This window comes from Rhea americana, unplaced genomic scaffold, assembly GCF_003343005.1.
Source record: "Rhea americana isolate MKP2758 unplaced genomic scaffold, rheAme1 scaffold_8, whole genome shotgun sequence".
Classification (NCBI taxonomy): Eukaryota; Metazoa; Chordata; class Aves; order Rheiformes; family Rheidae; genus Rhea; species Rhea americana.
The window spans coordinates 5735834-5759200 of record NW_028186978.1 but is presented as its reverse complement, the minus strand read 5'-3'; the positions used below and the strand labels follow the sequence as shown (position 1 = coordinate 5759200).

General features: G+C 37.2%; 1 protein-coding gene across 2 annotated transcripts in view; it reads right to left on the bottom strand.

Annotated features, from left to right (window-relative positions):
- Window positions 1-5640: 5640 nt before the first annotated feature.
- The window catches only part of PDS5A (PDS5 cohesin associated factor A), a 76622-nt gene continuing 58895 nt past the window's right edge, over window positions 5641-23367 (bottom strand). Inside the window, exons 22-32 of one of the 2 annotated variants that reach the window (XM_085322905.1) lie at window positions 22839-22975; window positions 22008-22131; window positions 21567-21771; window positions 20915-21029; window positions 17635-17767; window positions 16866-16985; window positions 15717-15779; window positions 12666-12811; window positions 11338-11443; window positions 8717-9069; window positions 5641-6842 (exon numbers count right to left, since the gene is read on the bottom strand). In XM_085322905.1, coding sequence (XP_085179031.1) covers window positions 6839-6842; window positions 8717-9069; window positions 11338-11443; window positions 12666-12811; window positions 15717-15779; window positions 16866-16985; window positions 17635-17767; window positions 20915-21029; window positions 21567-21771; window positions 22008-22131; window positions 22839-22975 — 1506 coding nt within the window. In that variant the 3' untranslated portion in view covers window positions 5641-6838. Of the gene's footprint in view, window positions 6843-8711; window positions 9070-11337; window positions 11444-12665; window positions 12812-15716; window positions 15780-16865; window positions 16986-17634; window positions 17768-20914; window positions 21030-21566; window positions 21772-22007; window positions 22132-22838; window positions 22976-23367 lie in introns of those variants that run through there. The other variant, XM_085322906.1, reaches the window with a different exon arrangement.

Below are 23367 nucleotides of genomic sequence, written 5' to 3'. Positions count from 1 at the left end.
GTAGGGAGACTAACCGTGCAATCCTGAGTGAAGGTGTCCTACAGCCGCGCAGTGTCTTCCAGAAGCTGGAAGTGAGTTTACGGATGAAAGGGGCTAGTGCCACGTGCAGTYGGGCGATACGCTTGTATTGAGCTCTGAGGTTCAGGGGCTGTAATACTTGCTGACAAATTTAGCTCTGAGCCAGTTACCTTTTGATAAAGCCAATACAGAAAAATTCAGGATTTTAAATTGTTCAAAGGTCAAGCCTGAGTCTTGGATCTGGAACACCAGTGTCTAGTATAATGTCAAATAAATTACTTTGCTTCACTTAGTGGCTGCTTTGTGTTGAAATACGTTAAGTTCTTTTGTGAAAAATAAGTGTAAAATTCTTTCAGTGTAAAATAAGCAGTAATCATGACAGTGGGAGAAAAAGTTACCAGCGCACTGCCGCTGGGGTAGCAGGGGAGTGAGAGAGGGGCTATTCGGTGCTGATGGTATTTGGGCCACCGGGAGTAGCGCAGACCCTGCAGCAGCAGCGCGCAGCTGTCTGCGCTGAACGCTGGTGCTGAGCAATGACTTGCTGCAGTTCTCTTTATCCAGCTCGCTCCAGAGGCGGTGCCCTGCTTTCCCTGCATCTTTCCTGAAAAATAACTGTTCTCGCAGCTAGCAGGTCAAGGGGGAAGTTATTGCAGGCACAAGTGACAGTGCGATGGGCGGCGAGTAATTGAGCCTCTGGCTGATCCTGTTGGATCGCCCGCAGCGAAGCTGTCGTAGGGGACCGCGGGAGCAGCCCGGCCCCTCTCTGGGTGCAGCCTGCTGCCCCCTTTCCAGCGTCTGCCCTCCGTCGTCAGGCAGAGCTGGGCACGAGGGTGGCTCTGCTGGGGGTGGGGGAGCAGCCCCAAGAGAAGAGCTGGTTCAGCTCCAAGCTCAGCTTTGATTCGAAGAGCAGATCCAGAACTAGCCAGTCCCATTTCACACTGCCGGCGGGACGGTGCGAGAGAGCTCGCGCCGCTTCACCTTCGTAACAGAGGAGGAAATAGTACTGGAAGCAGCAGCATTGCTGTAGGCTTTAATTTCCTAAATGCAAAGCTGAAGAACTAGATACAGAGGAGGGCCCAAATGGTCCTGGAGGGTGGACCTTGCTGCAAGAAGGTATGTTGAATGTGGTGGGGCTTGGATGTGGAGAAAGTGAGCTGAATGAGCAGAAGCTGTCAATTTAAATGGAAAAAAAAAAAAAAAAAGCATGCACATTCTCCCCCCCCCCCCAAAAAAAAAAAACACTCCCACCACTTTTATAGTTTTTCCTGCTAAAGTTTGCTCCTTTAAGAAAGGAAGCTGGTGTATTACCTTTCTAGAGGAAAATTACCAGTTTTGGAGGTTTCTGATTTTCGGGGGTGGGAGGTTCTCACTCTTCTGCGTGTTCTACTTCATAATGTTGTCCGCCTTCACGTCCTTAACTGGCCTGAACCACATCAAAAATGCCAGGAGTCATCTGGCTCTGGGCTGTTATTTGTCAAGAGACGGCAGGTAGTGAACTTTCGGTCATTATTTTGTTCCTAAGTTAGACCACATAGCAATGGAAAAACAAAAAAAAAAGGTTCTTAAATATGAACAAGGAATGAATTACTGTTAATTTGCCATTTCCCAAATCTAAGTGGAACAAAGACTTCAACTAATGAGGAATGAGGTGGAAGCAAGCCTCAGCTGCCGTGATTTGCGAGGCTTCAGCTGAGACTCGGGACATGAATGGAAAGGCCTGGGAGTTTCCAGAGCAAGAAGTGCAGCTCTCTGGAAAAGCTGTCTGGATGAAAACCAAGCGGCTGTTCGCAGCGCTCTAAGGCAGTAACACCCGAAAGCCGCACAAGGTTGTCTTGTGATCCTGTTTGTCAGTTCTTATAATCCCTAAGAAGGGCACTTTTCTACCAAATTTGCATCTAAATTGCTGTTGGTTGTTCCGTAGGAACTTGCCCTTTTCACCTGCTCAGGGACATGCTGCCTACTTACTTTTGAGCACTTTAAAAGCAATTTGATAGCAACTTCCCTGTAAGAAACCACCAGTTCTGTCTGTCCGTTGCTTCTCCTATACAAACACCTCTGAAACTGTGCCAAAAAACAATAGGTAAAATTGTGGGATTATGTAGAAAGCAATTTAGCGTATGCTTAGAAATAAAATGTGCGTGTGCATGTCAAAATAGTCCGTGGCCATCAGAGACCCCATCCCAGGGTTATGGCGGCAGATGGGTGGGCAGTCTTCCAGAAATCCTACTTCTGTAAGAAGTTCTGCATAGGCGTCCAAGAACTGGGCAAGGGAGAAGGATTTCAAACCCAGCCTTCCACGTTCCTCCCCCCCCCCCCCAAACACACACACACAAATTTGTGCTAGTTCATAATAGCAAAAGGCTTGTTATAAACAAGCACGTGCAGGAGTCCTCCAGCCTGTGACCCTGCCTGAGCGAAAAGCATGAAGAGCAGCTGGTCGGTACTGACGGGCTGCAGGATGAGTTTTCCCCGCAGCTGGCACGYGCAGCCGTGCTCAGCCTCTAGGTTTTGTCCCTGATTATCACCCTTCTCTGCAGTAATAAGACATATTCTAAAGCCAGGTTGGTCTCTGAGCTCAAATCAGCCCAGCTGMCTCGGTCAGCCCTGGCAGAGACACCAGCTGGCTTTCCCATGGCAGGGAGGATGTCTTGGCGCTGAGGCGCTCCCTGCAAGTTTGAGGCTGCCTCGCTCTGGTTTTGGCACGCAGGCTCCTCTGRGCTCTTTGCGTCAGGCTCGTTTCTCCTCCCCAGTGATCCAGCCCACAGCTCCTGCCTCTSCTCGTTCTTTTCCTTCTCCCTCCCTGTGAACTAACACACCACACAGATGCAGCAACCTCTTCGCAGATTCATCCACCCCTGAAATTGGGCTGGAACCAATTCAGGATAGTGATGAAAATGATGTCTTTTTCCTCTGATGAGTGTTAGGTCACCTGCCACCAACCACTTGTCATCACTCTGAAATGACTCAGAGGAACTGGCAAGAAGTAACTGACTATCTGGCTCTGCCACATCCCATGAAGCCCAGGAGATGCCCACATCTACCTCATGGTGAGCCCAATAGGACTGTAAATGTCACCATGACCTGGGATGTTCAGTCTGTGAGGATGCAGAACCTCATAAAATGCCTGTGGAAACCAGAAAGGATTAAAAATGCATGCTTACCACTTCTGGGTTGGGGAGCACTGGATCTTCTGTGGTTGCTTGCAGTATTCCAGATGACCAGTCAATGATGTCCCTAAAGCATTTAGAGATTTGGCCATTCAGTGCATTATGGAGAAAGACGTTCAGGCTGTTTCTGCACTGACTACATGTGGTTAATAGACCAGGTTACATTTAGGTAGCAGCTTACCAGACTGGATGGTGCCTGGAGGCCAGTAAGGACTCACCACTTGACCAAGGGAGCGAGTAACACAAGCAAACTGGGCTGAATCAGGAGTGCCTTGGTGGGAAAAGCGAAGTTTAAATTCTTGTTACTGCTGCAGAGTCTAACAACATGTAAATGCATCTCCCCCAAAGGGTCAGAAATGGCTCAGAGCAGGAATTCCTCTTTCTCTCTGCAGCCAGACCCCCGGAGCCACCCACGTGGCAGCACAGCATGAGCAACCTGAGCGTGAGGAAGATCAAAGACAGGGTCTTTTATACATCCCTTAGTTTTTGCAAAAAGGGAACGCTGCCCTGATTGGGATTTCTAGCCACCGAGAGCAAAACAGCTCCTGTCTGGGTAACCTGCTGTCCAGCCTCCCATGTAGACCTCATTAAGTGCTATGTTCTTGAACCACATGGAAGATGGGATTTTCCAAAACAGACACAACTCTTCCTCTTTTACTAGATTAGCCATCTGAAAGCTGGAAACCAGCCCTCCCCCGCCCCCCCAAAGTCATTAAGTAACCACTATTTTCAAAGAACAGGCAGACATGATCTGTTTGAGTTCTGTTTCATGCCCAAATGATGGAAAAGAGCAAGTAGTCATCCTGCAGGTCAAAAGAATGACTTGATCCTAAGGAATTACTGGATGGGCACTATGGACTATCTTCAGCTTGAAGCAAAAGATCAGTGAGTATGAGATTAATGGAAGAGACAGGGAACATCAGATGATGAAAATTTAGCTCAAACTAAGTAACTCTGAATATAAAACTTCAGGACCTCCTAATACTACCCTGGATAAACACCAGTTTTATTCTGCTTCCTTTTGTTCTTCACCTCACTTTGAACAAGTGACTAACTCTGAGCATCAATTTTCTGATTACAGTGAGACAATCACCATTCTTTTGTAAAATATTCTAAAATTCATCAGTGTTTAAGTACAAATGTTTTTTTCATTGGAAAAACTAGAGAGCAGGAGAACAGAGAAATTCTGTACATAGACTTGTCCATCAAAAGACCAGACTTTTTCCTGTATTTTTTTTTTCTYGCTCAGCCAACTATGTCCAGCATAATTTGCTACATGAAGGCACCAATTTTCTTTGACTATTCTGGTAACCAACTTAAAATAACTCAAACATTCTCTTAAAGAAAACAAATAAAAGAAACACAGTTATCTTGCAGAACTTGCATAACTCTTTTTATGTAAATTAAAGACAACTGAAAGGCCATGCTCTGAGCTGGGCATTGGACCGTAAGACCTTCAGAAATCCCTTCTAAACTATACTATTTAGGATGAGTCCATGAGTAACTTGACACTGGAATCAATTTGACCAAAAACTGAAAAAAAAAGATCTATCATCCACTTAAAAATCAAAAGCTTTCTGAAACAATTCTGAATGAAAGATTTGCAAAATTTTTCAAGTCTAGATTCCAAAGCATTGTCAGAGGCACACTACTACCTAGAACTACTAGCTACTAGAGCTAATTTCTGAGTTTTTTTTTTCCCTTTTTTTGGGTAGTACTTAAAATATTGTAACAAAATGGTTTAAAAATGTTTTAAGAAGAACCAAAATGGCACACCTTCTGCATGAGAGAAGTATTTGAACAGAGAACCCAGGAAACTTTATATAACTACATTATTATCAGTAAATCCAATTTGCGAAAGTATTTCAGTTTTAGAAATCAAAACYCTGATGGATRTAAGTGTAATTATTTGCTTTTAATCTCCTAGTGACTCTATCAAAAGCATATAAAATCTTTCAAGTCACAGCATCTCAGACTGCTTTAGTAAGAGAGAGGCATATATACGGCTCTGTRAAGACAGCTTATTTTTTCTGTTACAGAGGAAAAATAACGGCAACACCAATTAAATACCGTATCTTGATACAGGAGACGGTCATTTATTTTAACAGCACCCAGCTTTGCTTAACCATCTTAGGATAGCTGGTAATCCTTAACTAATGTCAATAGTATCCAGCTCTTCTACAGAGTATCAAGAGATTTCAAGGAAACGATCTGTGAGAAATGGGAACCTGAGACAGCGACTTGCTCATGCCATTCTGCAGAYAACCCCCCTTCTTCACACACTTTACAAAATAAAGCACCGTAATATCAGCCAGAAACGTATCTTTTAAACTACATAACTACCTTCACTACAGCTTAGTTGTGCAACATAGTATTTCTACGAACCCAAGACCACRCACAGGTACAGAGCAAATAGCTGTTTTAGGGAGAAAGAAAGAAAAAGACGACTACCACGTGACACCTAGAAGCGTTTATTTTATGCAACAAACTTAAATATGATCATGTGTACATAAAAGTGTACACTGTATCTATGCTGAACAATGCCAGGAAACATAATATTGATGCAACAATCYTCTAAAATAAACATTAAAAAATGAGTCTGGACAGGAAGACAAAATGCAAAACAGACTTACTTCCAATCAGCACAATGCTTAAAATTGAGAGCAATCCTAAACATTTCCAACTTTCCTTACAAAGCTGCCAAAGTCCAACTATTTTTAAAAATTGAATTTTTTTTCTTTACATCAATAATAAAAATCTGGTGACGAACATTATAAAATCAAATGCTGGACTGTCTTTACTCCTTTAAAATTTAGAATATTCCAACAGAACCACGGGAGTAAAAACACTTAAAAGTGATATATGTTTTTATAAAACAAACATCAATATGTACATTTATTGCAAATTATATTAAACTAAAATGGAGGGAAAATTAAAAAAAAATGAAATGTCTACTTGCGAATTAATAATAATTTTAAGTGATTACTTTCCCACTCTGATAAAAATCAGAAAGCAACATTTATAAAATTGCCACCACATGACTTTTCATAGCAGGGAACTGAAATCTGTACATCTTATTTTTGCAGAAAAGTAGGCAGGCAGAAAGAATTATACATAAAACAGTCTCCAAAAGTAAAGCAAAAAAAAWTTTTTTTGTGATTTTTTTTCCTCTAGTCTTGTTTAAAATCCATTCAGTAGACTTCTACTTTCTCTGTGAAACATGGGAATACCTGGCTCTAGGATCATGAATTTTCAATGTCAGTGTAAGGACCTCCTCTGACTTTCTTTAAAAAAATGCAGCATGAAAATTAATGGTGTAAATACACTTTTAAACTCCAGAACTCAGGAACTGGAACCAAGTGTTAAGCAATTTGCTTAATTATTGACTTTTCATAAAAAAAGTCTCTGGGGAAATAAGTACAGATGCTTTTAGCCTCTTTCTCAAGAGTTTCTGCTTTACATTTCCATTGAGAAGGATTAAATTCATGTGAAAGGGAAGCATAGTTTTCCTTCTGTTTACAGAGCTGAAAGCTGTGTGTTTTGAAGTAATTTCAGTTCCTGTACAGGAAATTTCTGAATCCTAGTTTTTGCAGAAGCTTGGAGCATGCCTTTATTTGGCCTTCATTTCCTCCCTTTGCGAGTGAGTTTTCTTTTTACCTTTTGGGGAGGAGAAGAGGGGAAAAAAAAAAGTTAATCACAAGAACAAGGAAATTATAACTAATTCTGACTCAAGATCCTTTCTATATTATGTATATCTTATCTATTTCATTATACTTGTGACTTTTCCAGCTGTATCTTAAATTTTCTCAACTATCGCAGCATTAATTCAATATAACTGCATTCTGTTATTGTATAATAAAACTTTCGGATAAACTTGGAAAATACACAAGTTGAATAATGATAATTCAGCATAAACAGAAATACATTTCTCCATAGCTTTCACTGGAATGAGAGAATAAGAATGGTAACTAAGTATGCAGTTACTCAGGTTTACAGAAGGATTGTGTGCATCTTATCTTAAAAGCAAGTAGTGCTTTGAATATTTATAGTAACTTGTACATTTCTACTTAAAAACAAAAAAACTATCAGACAGAGCTATTCTTACATATCTTTTTACAGAAGGAAGACAAGTTTCTTTGACTCCCTATTCTATAAGCTACAATAAAAACACAGAAGTGTCCTACATAAAATGCCTGCTACACCTTAAGGAAGCCTCCTTCTGCTATCTCTGTATCCTCAGTGTCTTCCTGGCTGCTCTCACAGGCTTTAAAAAGATCCATTGCATTTTGGGAATATCCTGGACTTGAGTCTATCTCCAACAGTGAATCTCCATCACTTCCAAGCACCTGGCTTCTGAAAAAATGTTAATACGGTTGTGGTATTTTTTTCAAGAAATACTGAGGTCTTACATAAGATWACTATTTTGAAATATGTAAGTGTCTTATTTAAGGCTACAGGTAGAGTAGTTTATTATGAAGACTTAAGAAGTATTAAAAAAAAAGGGGGGAGGGAAAAAAAAAAAAGCTTTGCAAGGCAGTATACAAACACTGTTCTCTTGAAAGACTGGATAACTTACTAGTGTATGAAGCTTCCTGTGAGAGGAAATGGGAAATCATATTTGATCAAGGTTCTGTGTAAGATCTTCAATTTGACAAGATCTCCAGAAAAAAAAATCTGTTGTGCAAATTATTCACACTTCCTTCATATCAAATTGAAATTTCTTCCAGCACACTGGTTTGCTGAGCTTACCTTACTGTTCTGCAACTTTGGACACTTTAGTACGAAAGTGTTACAATAATTATATTTGCTCAGTGTCTAGGTGCATTTGAGGTTTCATTGTATTAGAAACCAAATCAACATATTAAAACATACAGAAAAATAAAAATATTATCCAAGAACTATTTGGTAGTTTGCACAGTTCTAAATTCTGTTTTTCATTTAAATATGTATGTATACATATGTATATGTATGTATACATATATACGTGTGTAAATACGTATATATGTACATACATGCATATACAGTTACAATTATAAATGCTGTTAATACTAACATTATGGCATTAAAAAAGCATCTGATCCAGAATACCAGAAAAGAATCAGAGTTTATTCTTTTTGTGAAAGATGGTCAGTTTTCAAACCACCATTTTCAATGAACTCTAGCAGAGCAAAGCACTTGAACCCCTGTATATCTGGGGTGAAAGCACTTAAAATACCCTCAACTCTTAGTTCTTTTACATAGTAGTGCTAGAAAGGGGAACTAGGATGTAACATACCAAAAATACAATATGGTTAAGACAGGTTAGATTATCTTGTTCTGACAGAACAAATTCAGTTTTCTAATTCTAGCTGTCCTGATTGAAAAACAGAACCCAACACAACATGCCGGACCATGGTTTTTATTCTTCATATAAATTCTTTGGTTTAATGATACCCTTAACCTGTGCTTGATCTGATATAATTGTAAATTTTGGGCCTATCTTGAGAGATTAAAAAAAAAAATCTTTTWAAAAAATTATTATTATTATTTACCTTTGTAGATCAATTTGTCTCTGTGCTGCTGCTGGCTTTTTTGCTGTGTCTTGCTGTTTTGGTGCTTTGGCATTACCTGCTTCTAATCCCCCTGGATTTTCTTGACTGACTGCTGCCCTTTTCCTTCCCCTGACAGGTGGTTTATTTGTTTCCTCATTTTTTGCAGTGGTGCCCTGAGGTTCAGGTTTGGGTGGACGCCCTCTCCTGGTTTTTGCTGCGAGTGATGGTCCTGTTTCTTCTACATTCTTTTCTTCTGTTTTTTGATGAATATTCTCAGTTCCAGATGCTGTGGCTGTTCTTTTTTTCCCACGTTCAGTGCTGTTTCCTTGCGTAGCCTGATCAGAATTGATTTCCTATAAAAGAAAATCATTAAATGTGAAATAAAAAGAGAAAAAATTCCCCAAAGTTAACTGGGTTACCTCCTTCTGACATAACATGAGTCTGTGAAACATGCATGTTTTTACAAAAATATATCACATTGGCTTAGTTCTAGTACAATGTATTACTAAGTGGGATATTTTACATTAACCTTGCAAAATGATTTTCTTCACTATAACTGTAATTTTAATATCTGAACTCAATATATCTTTTTAGTTGCTTGGAAGTAAGATTAAAGTAAAACTAATAATCCGATTCTCCCAAGGCAATTCCGCTGGACAAGCTCCTTTATTGTCTCTCTGCCAATCTACAGGAGAGATAATTGTGGAGCAAGAGCAGTGATTCTGCTAAAGCAGATGATATTTACTTCAAYAGATGCAAATTTTGAGGCCAAACTTCTGGGAAGATTCAAATAATAAAAAACCCTAAATGCCATTAAAGGAAAAAAAAAAAAAAAAAAAAGAAAAAAAAAGCAAGGCTTGGGTGGAATAAAGGGAGTAAGATCTAGACACAAATGAAACCTACTGTCCTTCTTAATTCTTCTACGTTTAAGTAAGTATGGCCTATGTGCATGACATCTCAATACACTGAACAAGGTAATGAAAGTGATTACATTTCATGAAGCTGTGTCTGCATATGTGGGAAACAAAGGGTGATGGCAGTCTACGTCTCGACATAGAAAATCATTCATATGGAAACAAAGCGGAAGCARTTGGATGTTGGACTTCCATTTGAGCAGAGGCTTCTGGAATAGTTTTCCAGGAAGATGAGCAGGGAAAAGGGAGCACGGCTGGGATGAGAGTTAACAATTTCAAACACATCAGTTAAGACCATTCCCTATCCTAAGTGCTGTGCCTGAAGCAAGGACTTTTTTTGTTAAATATTCTACCATTATTTCTTAAACGTTTAAATAAGTCATGCAGTCTCTGTAATCTTTATTATTTTATCAGATTCACATGAAACATTTACAATTGCTATTCAYAGAAATGTTATAGATGAATTAGGCTCTTTGAAAATCTCAACTAAAGTCAGGTTTCAAGAGCTGAGAAAACATTTTTTGAAGACTTATTTTCTAAATGCTTTGCCTRACTTATCTAACTTTTCAGAATTCTATTGGGAGGGCGAGAAGAATCATACTGGTGAAACATCAGTAATATATCTTCTTCATTAGTTCACAGGTGTTTATATTATATGGATTTTATTTAAAAAGATCAAGGAAAAAAAATAGCTTCTCTATGTGAAGATACAAATCCAAAACACCATTTTTCTGCACAACCTACTCCAGTATTTAATTYTTCTCACAATGAAGAACTGTTTTGTTTTATATCCAGACAGAATTTCCCCTGAAGCAACTCATGCCYGGAGCATCTTGTCCTGTTATCATGTAGCCTTAAAAAGAAAAAAGACTCCATCTTCTCCCTAACTACCTTTTAGATATTGGAAGACTGTGATTACACCCCAAGCTGCCTCTTCTCTAAGCTTCACAAATTCAATTCCTTTATTCGCATGTCAAGTTCTTCAATCCTTCAATCATCTTGGTGGCCCTCTGCTTGACTCTTCAGGTTTTGGATGTCTCTGTTGAACTGGGGAGGACCAACCCAGGACACAGTATTTCACGTGTGGCCTTACAAGTGCTGGACGGAGTGGGAGGATCACACCCCTTGYCCTGCTGGCTATCCTCTTGCTGATGCAGCCAGGAACCTGGTTTGCCCTCAGTGCTGCCAAGGTACACTGCTGGCTGGTGTTCAGCTGGCTGGGCACCCCAACCCCTGGCTCCTCCGCAGCACAGCTGCACCCCAGCCAGGCAGATCTCAATCTGCTGTACTGCGGCTTGGCTTTAATCTATCACAGGTGCAGGACTTCACACTTATCTTTGTTAAACTTCATGCAATTTTATGTTTTATAAGTTAAAAGACACAGGTGTCAACCCTCACTTTGAATCACCACTTTACTGTTATTTAAACTGGAAAAAGACAAAATAAAGGTGAAAATTTTGTGGAATTTTATATAGAAAAGGAGAAAGTCCTTTCTGATTTGCCTGAGGTATTTTTGAGCACATGTTCTCTATTAATTTGAAATTAAGGGGTCTTTTCATGCACTAAGGAAATGATACAATTATGTGAAATGAAACCAGATATTACTAGTTTTGCAGGGATCATCTAAGATGCAATGATATATACCGAATAAATCCCCCATGCCAAGCTAATTAGAGAGACAAAGTCCACAAAGCCTGTAAACCATACCTTGTTTTTCACAGGTTCTGTCTTTGCTGGTGTGACTGAAATAATCCTCACAGGGTTTTCATCATTTTCACTGACCCCAGTTTCTGACATATCTGAACTTTGTTCCCTGTTAGCACAATTAAAGACAAAAGAAAACCAAAATATAAAGAACAAAAAGCGAGAAGTAGTAAATGGAAACTTTTTTTTCTCTCTCTCTCTTTTCTTTTTTTAAATATCAGTGCAGAGAGGCTGATTATTGAGAGTTGGATTTGCCTTATTTGTGTTTACATTTTCTATCTCAGAACAGAACTGAAAGGGATTGCCTAGTCACTGAGTCCAGTCCTTCATCACAGGCACTATGCCATATAATTCTTTTCACAAACTTAAGAGCTGTGCTCTAAACAATGCTGTGTTCTTGTTTCAGATAGGAAAGTCTGATATCGGCAGAGAGAAAAAAAATAAATATCAGGACCAGTAATGCTCAAGCTTCTAGTTAATTTATACACAAGAATTTAAAAATTAAAATAATTAAAAAAAAAAGAAAAAGAAAAAAGATCATCACTACGTATTAGACCCACCTAAACCCCTTTCCCACACACAGAACACATTCTGAACTGAGAGCTACTTACTTTAGGCTTTATGAAAAGTAGCAACTAAGCAGCTGATTTTCTCTTTTTTTTTTTTTTAACCCTTTATCTTATCCAAGGGTCAATTCCAAAACAAATTAAACTTAATCCTAAAATCTAAAAATGTAAACTGTTTCTCAAGATTTCTGAGAAACTGAAAAGCTTTTTGGATTCAAAAGGAAAATAACACTTACTAGAAAAAAAGAGAGAGTATGAAATTATATATTGCATCTTTGCACTGAGATCCTGGTCCTCTTAAGCATATTCTTTTTCATTGCTCTTGATCTTAAAATATTTCAACCATACCAAAAATATTTACTGTTACCAATCAAGATTAATCCTAATTTATACATCACAAATGTGTGGGTTGCGAAGGCTGTTCAGTGTTAACTGTAACTAGTTTCTTCAATTCATATATTTTCTGATACAAAAATACTACCAATATTAACTATCATAATTTCAGGACACTGTAGTGTCTCTTCTGTTGTATTCTGTATGACTACAGGCCGGTACAACCAAAATTCTTGCCTARTGAAGAACCAAAGATGGAGATTTTACCTACTATTTTATAAATACAGGATCAAGAACAGCAGCTCACTGTTCAAATCCAGACAATAACAGTGACACACACACCAAATCATCTTCTATCCTAAAACATGCAAGTACCCTGGGGAACACGAAATTAAGAGTTGAGGAAAGCAGCTATCTTTGAAAYTCCTGTACCTTGATCTGTTTCCTGCAGAAGAGCTCAGCTCAGAGTTTACACTGATATTGCTTCCAGTCTCTGATCCTGTGGTTCTAATATATGGTCTCCTTCCAGTAGCAGATAATGGTTTGTTTACTGTACCTAATACACCGGTTGGTTTTGGCTAAAAGAAAATGGTTTAGTGTTAAAAACAGGAACTTCAGTACCTATTTTTCTAAAAAAAAAATATTTCTTTGGCTTTTCTGGGATAATGAGAATTAACAGTCTTATCCATGATGCTACCAATTTAAAGCAATAGGTCCCACCTTTACTTAAAAAAACGCAGTCTATCACACTTTYGTATCTCATCAGCTAACCGCACTTGATCAATTGCCTTGCTCTCTCTCATGCTTTGAAAGAGGTATCAGCTATAAAAGTCTCAATGCAGGCCAAAATGGTAGAAAATATTAGGAGGCTGAAGGAGTGTGGCAACTTCCTGTAATTGCAAAGCCTCTAAGTTTGCAGAACCAATGGCATCGGCAGCAAGAGATACACAAATGCTTTCCAAAACATAAAGTAGGATTAGGTTCACCTCAACAGAAGGAAACATGTATGCTTTTCTTAAACTACAMAGTGAGTTGTTACAAAAATATCTTTTATTTTAAAATCATCTTTTCTGGGGTCTTCTGACACAGTGTTGGTATTTGAGAAATTGCTATGGCTGGTGTCTGTTGACTGATTTGGTCAGGCCAGGCAGACATAGGAAGAATGTTTATTTTKTCTCTTGAGATAAGCCAAGGAATTTTTTGTTACTGGCATGACACATTCTTCATGTAATTTTACATTTCCTCAGAGACCAAGTTAGTTTATTACAATATTCTCACAAGAAAAATTAATTCCCATGTGTGGAAGCAAGCAGGAGAGAGAGCACAGACACTGGATACCACTTTGCCAGCAAAGAAGCAACAACCTCCATAGAAATGGCTTGTTACTGATCTCCTGTTCAGTAGTTGCATCATCCTAGATGCTAATACTGCACAAAATTTACTTTAAAAAATTATTCTTATAACATGTCTTATTTGCTCAATTTGCGGAGTATTTTATAAAAAATAGGAAATGGTACAACTAGTAGGAAAAAGAAAACATTAAGAGAGGAAAGTAAGTACTGCTTCATACTGCAGGCTGTGAACTTTTGGCACCTATTACGACAAGAGGTTGTTAAGGCAGAGTATCAGCAGGTTCAAAACAAGAGCAAACAAATTCATAGACAAGTCCATAATCAGGTATCAAAACCAACAGGAAGAGGCGCGGAGTCTAACACCCCAATACAAACACGACAAATGCTGGGGAGTACTAAAGGGAAATGTGCTGGACAGAGTGGCTAGATTTGCACGCTCTCTCGAATCACGCTGTTTGGCCACTCTGTAAAGAGAATACCAGACCAAAGGGACCACCGGCCTGACTGACTGATGTATCCTGATATGAAATGGAAGTAGACAGAAAACGAAGCAAGTGTTGTGCATGGTATTAGAGCATGGAATAAGCGTTCATTTTTCCACAGCAGTGAAAATTACTTAAATGACCCTAGCTTTATATGGGAACTCCTCTCCAATATAACTGTATTTTAACAGAATGCATAAGAAAAGCTTGTCTTAAATTAGCAAAATATTTTAGCTACAACACAGCTTTAGCCTAATTTGCTGAATGCCTTATCAAAACCTTGCTTCAAAGTTACGAATGTTTCATTAATGACATCTGAACATCACTAAAAGTGGAATAGTTTTAGCAGCAGACAGACACCTTCTTCTAGTTCAGTTATGCTGGTGCCCTTGAGCTGCCTGTCACTCCCTGCAATGTTGGCAGTGCATAAATGCTGATCTCCTTCAGATAATAAAAATCAGATAGAATAATTCTACTGAAACTGCCAATCTGTTTTTAGCCCAACACGGATTACAAAGCAATTTTTTCTTTTTCTTGGGGGGCGGGGGGCAGCCTGCCAGGGAAGAGCATGTGAACGTGAAGCAAGGAGGGGTGGGAGAGCAGAACTGATTCGGCCAGCCGAGCAAACTTCACACACATGAACTGCTCTGAGTGTGGAAACTTTCTGTAGAGGAGAAAAAAAAAGAAAAAAAAAAAGGAGGAGGAGCAGTTTTAAATGATAGGGCTATTTACAGAATGATCCTCTGTCTCTACCCTTACCATGAAAACAACCATCATAACATACTGCTTTATCTAACTGAAGATTTTAGAAACTAACACAGTAACAGTTCAAAGAACAGGGAATGTGAAAATTAACAAATATGAATGGAATTTGTATTAGAAATATGATTTGTTCTGTTCTCAGGATTTTTCTAGTCTACAGGACAGCCAGCACTGTTTCTCTAATTTCATTAAAAAAATCTCATCTTGTGAACTAGATTAAAAAGCACTCTGATACAATTTAAAGAGAACATAGGAAAGAAAGGTTCAGAAATCTGAAAAAGAAAGGACAGCTGGTAGGAAAAAAGGAATAAAAATAGATTCTGTTTTTTTTTCTTCACTAGAAAGATTCAGAATATTCTCTCTCTTGTGACAGTACCAGCCAAATTATGTCTAGAGTGACTATATAACAATAAAATGAGCTCTTCAAAAGGGTGTAAACTTTTGTAGTTCAATCTAACTGCAGAGCCAACCATACTAAAAATATTATGATTACATAGTTAAGACCCTCAGTGCTAAGTGGTATCACAATTAAATATCTGAATCATAACCTTATGTAATTTTGTATCAATAAAGAAAAATTCTGTAACTATGTGAAAAACTAGTTAGTCAAGAACCTAAGCCTCAGTGCACAGGATAGACAGTGCAAAGATAAAAATCTTACCATCCTCAGATCCATCCTCACCAAGTACTTAAGAGAGTGGAATAAAGGTCTTAATAAAGCCAGCAAGTAAAAGAAACGTACATTTATGACTGTTCAGAATGACAAATTATTACACACAAACTATGGTCGTCTGTGTTTGGATTAAAAAAACCCCAAAAACTAAAAATAACATTAAAAAATCTCACACAATATTCAATCAAACGAATAACTCGTCAAAATATGGTACCTTTCCCGTTAAAAGAAGAACTCTTGTCTCTTCTGAAATGTAGTTCCTGTCATTGCAGAAATCCTGTATTTTTTTTAAAAAAAAATTGTATTCATTCTCTCAATCTTACTTTTGTTTTTAAACATACCTGACTGATTTCTCAAATTAGATACTACTATCAAGTGCTACAAGAGCTTCCAGACTATATAACCTTCTACTGATAAATGAATTTTAAGCTAATAAAGATAATTCAAACTGGCATTTCAAAAGAGATTTGTACTGTGCATTATTGAATGGCAGTATGACAACTTGAATCTGGGATTCTTATTTTTTTCTTCTTGAATTACATGAATCACTTAAAACGAAGCAAAATTGTCTCCCTATTGTGTCACTTCTCTGTTTTTATTGGAAGTCCGAAGAGAAGAAAAGAGATGTTGTTTTCTCTAAATAAAGTTTCTAGTCACTTTGGCTACAGAGTATACAGACCAAACATTAAATCAGAATGCAAATAGCCTATTACGGGTACCAGTTCCCTGTCACCATCACATCTGTCATTTTATAACTAAACAAAGAAACTATATTTTGCTTGAACAGACAGACTCTGCAAGGGCTCTTAACTGTGACGGATAGTAAATATGTGAAATGTATTCTTTACTACAACCAAATCAGCAGGTCCAGTCTGGACAATTGATTTGGCTCCACTTTAAAAGTATGTCCCTTAAACAGCAGTAGTGCTATTGATGACAGTAGAGTTACAGTTACCAAGGCTAAGAGGACTGACTTGTACGACAAACAAGCTAGCCAAATAGTTATTCACATACATAAACATACAAAGGATAACATCAACAAATGTTCCCTTTTTGTATGCTTTGCATTCTGATTCATCTTATACATTCGCAGCTGCATTTATAAAACGCTTTAGTGAAATGATCTAGCAATATCAGTTTAAAATCTGATATTTATTCTAATTAGCTCTCACCTCATTTTCTGGTACATGCTCATGAGAGAGAGATGACACAGCATATAGCTGATGCTAAAAAATTGTATTCCTGAGGATACAATATATACATATTCCAACTCATCATTTGATGTCATGAGATAACCATCTCTTGATTATAAAAATCAAAGTATACCCCTTAGTATTTTCAGAAATTAAATTAATGAATTTACCTTTTCAGGTTGTGTAAAAAATTTGGTAGGCAACACTGGGTCCTTCGGTGAATCTGCATTGCACAAAGCACTTTTGCTGTTGATGACACATAGTGCTACATCACATACTGTATAAAGTTTCTGGGGGAAAAAAGAAAAGAAAAGGGAATAGGAATTACTTACTGTTTTTATAGGTGTACAGACAATGTACTCTAAAAAGGATCAACTGTGTGCAAAAATAACCACTACTAAGCATGTATATTACATCATTACGCACACTGTTGGCTCTTCAAACACATACAGAAGTCCTCATATTTCATACCATACTATTTAATAAGAACTAAAAATAGTTTACATGCTAATGCTGTACAAAAGCAGCTCTTACTCATTCAAGTTTCTCACTTTTACTAGAATCTAACAGGATTAATGGTCAGTCATACTTTACAGTATTTTCCTCAACAGTAGAAGCTGCTTATGTAGGAAACTAGACGGCTGGAATTATAACAAGGCAGTCAAACAGTAACATAAATATTTAACAAATTTTGTTTATTTATTTGTTTTATATAAATATTTGTATAGTTAACAAATTTTTGTTTACTGTGCTGGTTAAGGTCAGCAAGTTTCTGAAAGAATGAGATTGGTAACATACGGACAACGCTTGCAATTAACACTGTCTCTAAAAGACAAAAGAAATGTCTAATCTAGTGCTTTCAAGATTCCTGCAAATCCTGTTCAGCAACTGCTTGTGAAACCTTTACCCCTTCACCCTTATCTGAATTGCATTTCTTACTTCATTGGCCTTTGGCTCATCAGGAGACTGCGCATCTCGGGTGAGCTTGATGTTTTCTGCCATCTTTTTCATGAAGGCATGGCTGTTGTTCTCATTCTTTGTCATTAAAACTTCAAGCATGAACCACAGGCACCTAAGAAGCCATAAAACCACACACAGTTACATTTCAGCTTTTATAATGTGGCTCCCACATATAGCAATATCTTAAAAATTTTTGCCAGCTGTACTTTTCCTTAGAAACTACACTCAATTTGAAGATATTATTAAAAAAGAAAATCATCTGAAGATGTAAATACAGTCTAGGCCTTTAATACAAACTGAATCTCTACTGTACTCTTCAGAATAAATCTGCTATATCAGTATGCTTTCCTACTAGGTATACAGACACTGCCCAACCTATCAATATTTTTCTCTTCCAAATGTGAATATAAACAAAAATTCTGGTACTGCCATGTACTAGATGAAATTGTCTAATCACTTCCTTGGCTATGTCTACATTATAGTCAATGATACACTGTGACCACAATCAAAACAGGCTTAAACAAATCGTATTGCAACTAGACTGTTAAACACAGTGGATGGTTTAATACTGTAAACTTATGTACTGGAGGATCCAAAACTGAACAGGTCCAATATTGCTAATGCCTCATACAGGAAGAAAAGGAATTTTACAGATAGATATAATGAAATTAGCTTTTCCAGTTTTCTTTCTTTAAATTCAATTTATTTAACAGAACACAATATATTTTGACTAAAAAAAAGTGTTTTAAGAATCTTTGAATTGCTGCATAGAATTCAATTGTTCCACACTATCACTTGCTACTATCATTCAGATCTACAAGCGTATAGAGGGTCAACAACAGTCATAACATGACAAAATACTACTTAGCTGGAATAGACACATGGGTAGGTCTGTGAAAAGTAAACTTTGGCAGTAGCTAATTTAATATTGAGGCTCCAAAAGAGAGATTATCTTGAAGAAAGGCTAATACAGAACTAGAAAAACAGGATGACTGAACACTAGATTTCTTTCTTAACAAAGCCTCCAATCTTTGTAACTGATACAAACTGAAGATTGTAATGTCAGGGTGAGGGAATATTTTTCTCAAAAGTTCAAAGTAAAAGAAGGGTGTGCTTCATCAAAACACTTAAATAGTTATCTGATGTTCAATTAATGATTTCATTTATTAATTGATGTTCAATTAAATGTCTGAATTTTGACTTGCATCCAAGAGCTTCAAAAGCTAACTAAATATATGTACTATGTACCTTTGAATCCTTCAATCCACTATTCTCAAAAAGTTAAATATGACAAACACAGAACCTTCAGCATACTGCACTGACCAGTTTCTTCAAAGCTCTATGATGCCTATCAAAGATTTTTTWAAAAAAGTAGCAAACTATTTAGGACACATTTTACTGTGTTAATTACAGGTAATGTGTCAGATTTAATAGCTGGATTTCCAAACTAAGTCAACAAATCATTATCATCCCTGAAGAAGAGCTTTCTAGAGCCACAGTAGAATTTTATGTACAAAATTATGCACCTAGAAGAACACAAACACATAAAAAAGTAGATTCATTCCCTGTATGCATTTCAATACTCTTTAGAATATGAGTTCAGAAGGAAGAGATACTATCTCAAGATTAAAAAAAAAAAACAACCCCAAAACCAACATGCATCTATAAGACAAGCTTAAAGGACCTCATAAGAATAAATATCTCAGATTATGGTCGCTAAGCATACATTTACTTTATGCAATCATATTTAGGCCACACACAACCAGGATGAACTGGAAAGACACAACTACAAAAAACACTGCCCATCTGGTTTTCCAGGCTTGCAAATATCCATGTAAACACTTTAGAGTGAACAACATGACTTTTCAGAATTCTTGAAAGAAACTTTCTGTAATAAAAGAAAAAAATGTTTTGCATGTATCTCAGAAGATGCTTCAGAGAAGTATTTCTGCCAAAATTCCTGTATGGAGTATTTCTCTGCTTGGACTAGTCCTCTCTGAGTAGTTCAGCCAGCCTGTGATGATCCTGAGAGAGGAAACCTCTAGGCAAAGGAGATCTACACAAAGGGTGCCCAAAAAAGCACTCCTCAGAGAAAGTATTAACTTAACACTGATGATCAGAACCTGTAACCGTTTTCACCACCCATTCTGGGTGAAACAGTAAAATACACATTGCAGCGCTTTCAGGTGTTACCAGGAACCCGCAGTCCTGGAACAAAAAGCAGATGTGGCGATTAGGTATCAAATCTTCTTTGCCTCTAACTTCTGAACAGATGCAAGTCAAGTAACTCAGAAATAACAAACGAAGCTTTTTATATATTCTTTTAAAGAAATAATTGGACCCTGACTTTTTTAGGTGAAGATGCCAAAGGAAAGAGAGATGTAAACCGGTCTATTCAGGCCAAGAATGTACTGCTTTTTTAATAACACAGCATTTGTAATACATATGGTTATACATACTTTTGTAGTACCAAAACAACAGATCTTACAGTTCCAAAAATGAACACAAGAAAAAAACAAAACACTTAAAACATAGCTGGCAGGATGCTTTAACAATTTTTTTTTTCCCCAAGATAACTTCTTCATGAGACAGAAAGGAATACAGAAGCTATTTGTACTTTAGGTATGAAAGATTATTTGAGATGTACCAGAAAAATAAAYTGGGAAGAGTACAGAACAAACTTCTGTTGAGAAAGGTTGGTGTACAATAATACGTGGTGAATACATTAAAAAGCACTATGATTGCACTGCATATAAACAGTGGAAACGACAAGCCAGCAGCATCTTAAAATTAATTCTAGTAGGTTTGCATGAAGAGAAAAATAATTAATTTCCAGAGAAGCAGGACTCTGATCCAGCATCAATGGCATTACAATTTTAGGTTTTGGGTAAGTATTGAATTTTTGTAAGTTCCAAAAAGTTTGAGTTGGTATTACTTGGTATCGCTAAATATGCGGGGAAATTCTACAGATATTCCTAGGCAAAAATAAAAGAATCCAAAATCATTACTGCAGTTTAAAAGAAGCCTAAAAAACTCACTATTTTTGTACACTGAGACCTGACCTGCAGATTACCATTTGGGCTTTCAGAATATATTGCTAAGCAGTTGCTGATGCTTTCTTCCCTTGGTTAAAGTGTTACACATTTCCAATATTACCCTTTTACAAAATATTGTTAATAAAACAAGAGTTCCTCTTCTTAATTACAAGCAAAGAAAAGGTCTCCCAGCAACAAAAGACATGGACTCATTTGACACTTACTCTTTGACATCACGAAGCTGATCAACATCCTGAGGTTTTGTGAAATCTGGATCATGTGCCAGTAAGTGAATCATATACGGTACCACATATTCCGGCAGCAAGGACAGCAATTTTTCTACAGTAGTAAACAAAACAGCACAAACGAACAATGTATCCTACACTCAAATGTATAGAACAAGAAACACTGTTTCCAATAATTATTTTTTTCAAATATGAAATGTAAAACTTGGGACAGACTTGCACTGCTTTCCTGAAGATTTTATTTTTAATGAATCATTAAAAATAAATGAATGAATTTTATTACTACGAAACGACTTGGTCTTACCTCAGAAAGAAAGTTATAAAGCCTACAATATGAGAAATTTCCTTTTTTGAGAACATCTCACAATACTTAAATACAATGCTATCATTTTGTTATTCTGAGCATGCACATACATAATTCTCAGCAGTGTACAGAAAAGAATTTTACAGTTAATGCTAATGCTAAACTAAGTAAGATTTTTCAATGTGATAAATACAAGATGAGGAAACAGATTACATTTATCTAGTTTGTTTTTTTAAAACAAAAGTAATTTGCTTAAGTTTTAATGATTACTCATTACAGTTTAGTTTTCAACTATTGTATTCTTAACAAATTTACAGAAATACTAACCGTTAGCCATAGGATTCTGCTTAATATATTCTCTTCGTATACTGATGTTTTTGAGCAAACACTGTCTAGCATGTGCTCTTCTCTCTTTCACAGGGTCTTTGGCACACAAAGCGAAGATTGCCATATATTCCAAAGGGAGTAGTAATTTCACAAGTGCCTTATGCAGTTTCTGGGCAAATATCTGCCTCACTTGGTAGCACTCATCCTATAGCAATATAAACCATAAGAGTGTAACCACAAAGATCTGCGTCTTTAAAAATAAAAATGAATCTGGAATTGTGAGGTAACATTTTAAACATATCAATAGGTGCAGCACTATTTTGGAAGTCTTAAGAATTTTTCTGAAGGTTGCAGTGTAGGATGGGGGGGGGAAGAGCTCAGGTGGAAGGACTCTGAACTCAATTAATTAAGAGTCACTTTAATTCAAAAATAGTCACTTACATTAATGACAAGTGCGCAGAGCTGGAACTGTTCTGGGGTAATTATTTCATGGTAACAGGGTTCCTGTGCAAGCTTCATTATTGCACTACCAGCAGCCAATCGCAGTCGAGACATATCGGATTTACTATACAAACATAAGAAAAAAAAACCCTAAGCTGAAATTACTTGTGTATCATAGTTTCTTATTTTCACCAGATCATTCAATGAGCAATTATATTTTTCTCTGATAATCAGCTCTCATTACTATGGCTTCAGATCAAGTTAAATTTTCACAGGATTTTAGTTGGCTTAGTAAAGCACTGTGCTTTCCCCTGAATAACTTCATTGCAGCTCAATGGTGAAATGAGAAGAGTCAAATTTATTTGTTTTTGTATCACTGTCTAAAATCAACTCCTAAAGCAACATTTACGTCATAGATTTCCCTTGCTCACCCTCGGAGATGACATGCAAAGTAACCTCATTGTTGACATGAGGAAGCTCCACCCAAAGCTGCCCAGCTCCGAAGTGTGTTGAATCTGATCAGTCCAGTGCTTTCACAGACACCTCTGAAGGTTGTTTACTCTCTAGAAGGTCTTTTACTATCAAGATGTCTACAAGGTTCTGAGTTTGACTATTGCAAGCAAGTAAACTGCAATCAAGAGAGAGCATCACGTGTATTTTTATACACGTCATTCCAATCCTAAAATTAAAACTCCAATCAGATCTGTTTCGTACCATCCGATTAGCTGACATCGCATGCATCTCAAAATTCTACAAAAGCTCTGAAAGAATTAATGTTCACTGAGACTCTACAACAAATTTGATGGTATTCTGAAACGAGCAAAAGCTGACCTGATTCTCTTCTGTTCTGTCAAGTCTCCTTCACTGACAAGCATAGCTGATAATAACCGGAGTGTGGAATTTGCAGATTTTGACTGGTTGTTTTTCATACCCAAGAGCCAGCGTACCAAAAGTTTAATTGCTTGCACCTATTAAAGATGAACAAATATATGATGCTCTTAGTACCTGAAGTTGATAAGTCACTAAACCTACTGCTGTTAAACTGAAATACTGGTAAGACTCCTATTCTTGAGAGTTCATGTATTTTAAAGGAATAGAATGAAGTGGAAAGTATTTACAAAATGAAGAAGTAAATAGCAGTTTTTGGGACATCACAACATTTCAACTATGGTTCAGTGTCTTTTCACAAGTTCATCAAAAGGATGCAGAATACTTGCTACGTGATTAGAAAAGAGAGCAACTAGATAAATATTTCTAGAAATGGCCATAATTAGATTCACAGTATAAATAAGAAATTCCATCCGGATCCCATTTATTTCAAATCTGTTTACAGTCAGTAAAATCAAATTCCCTCTCTTGT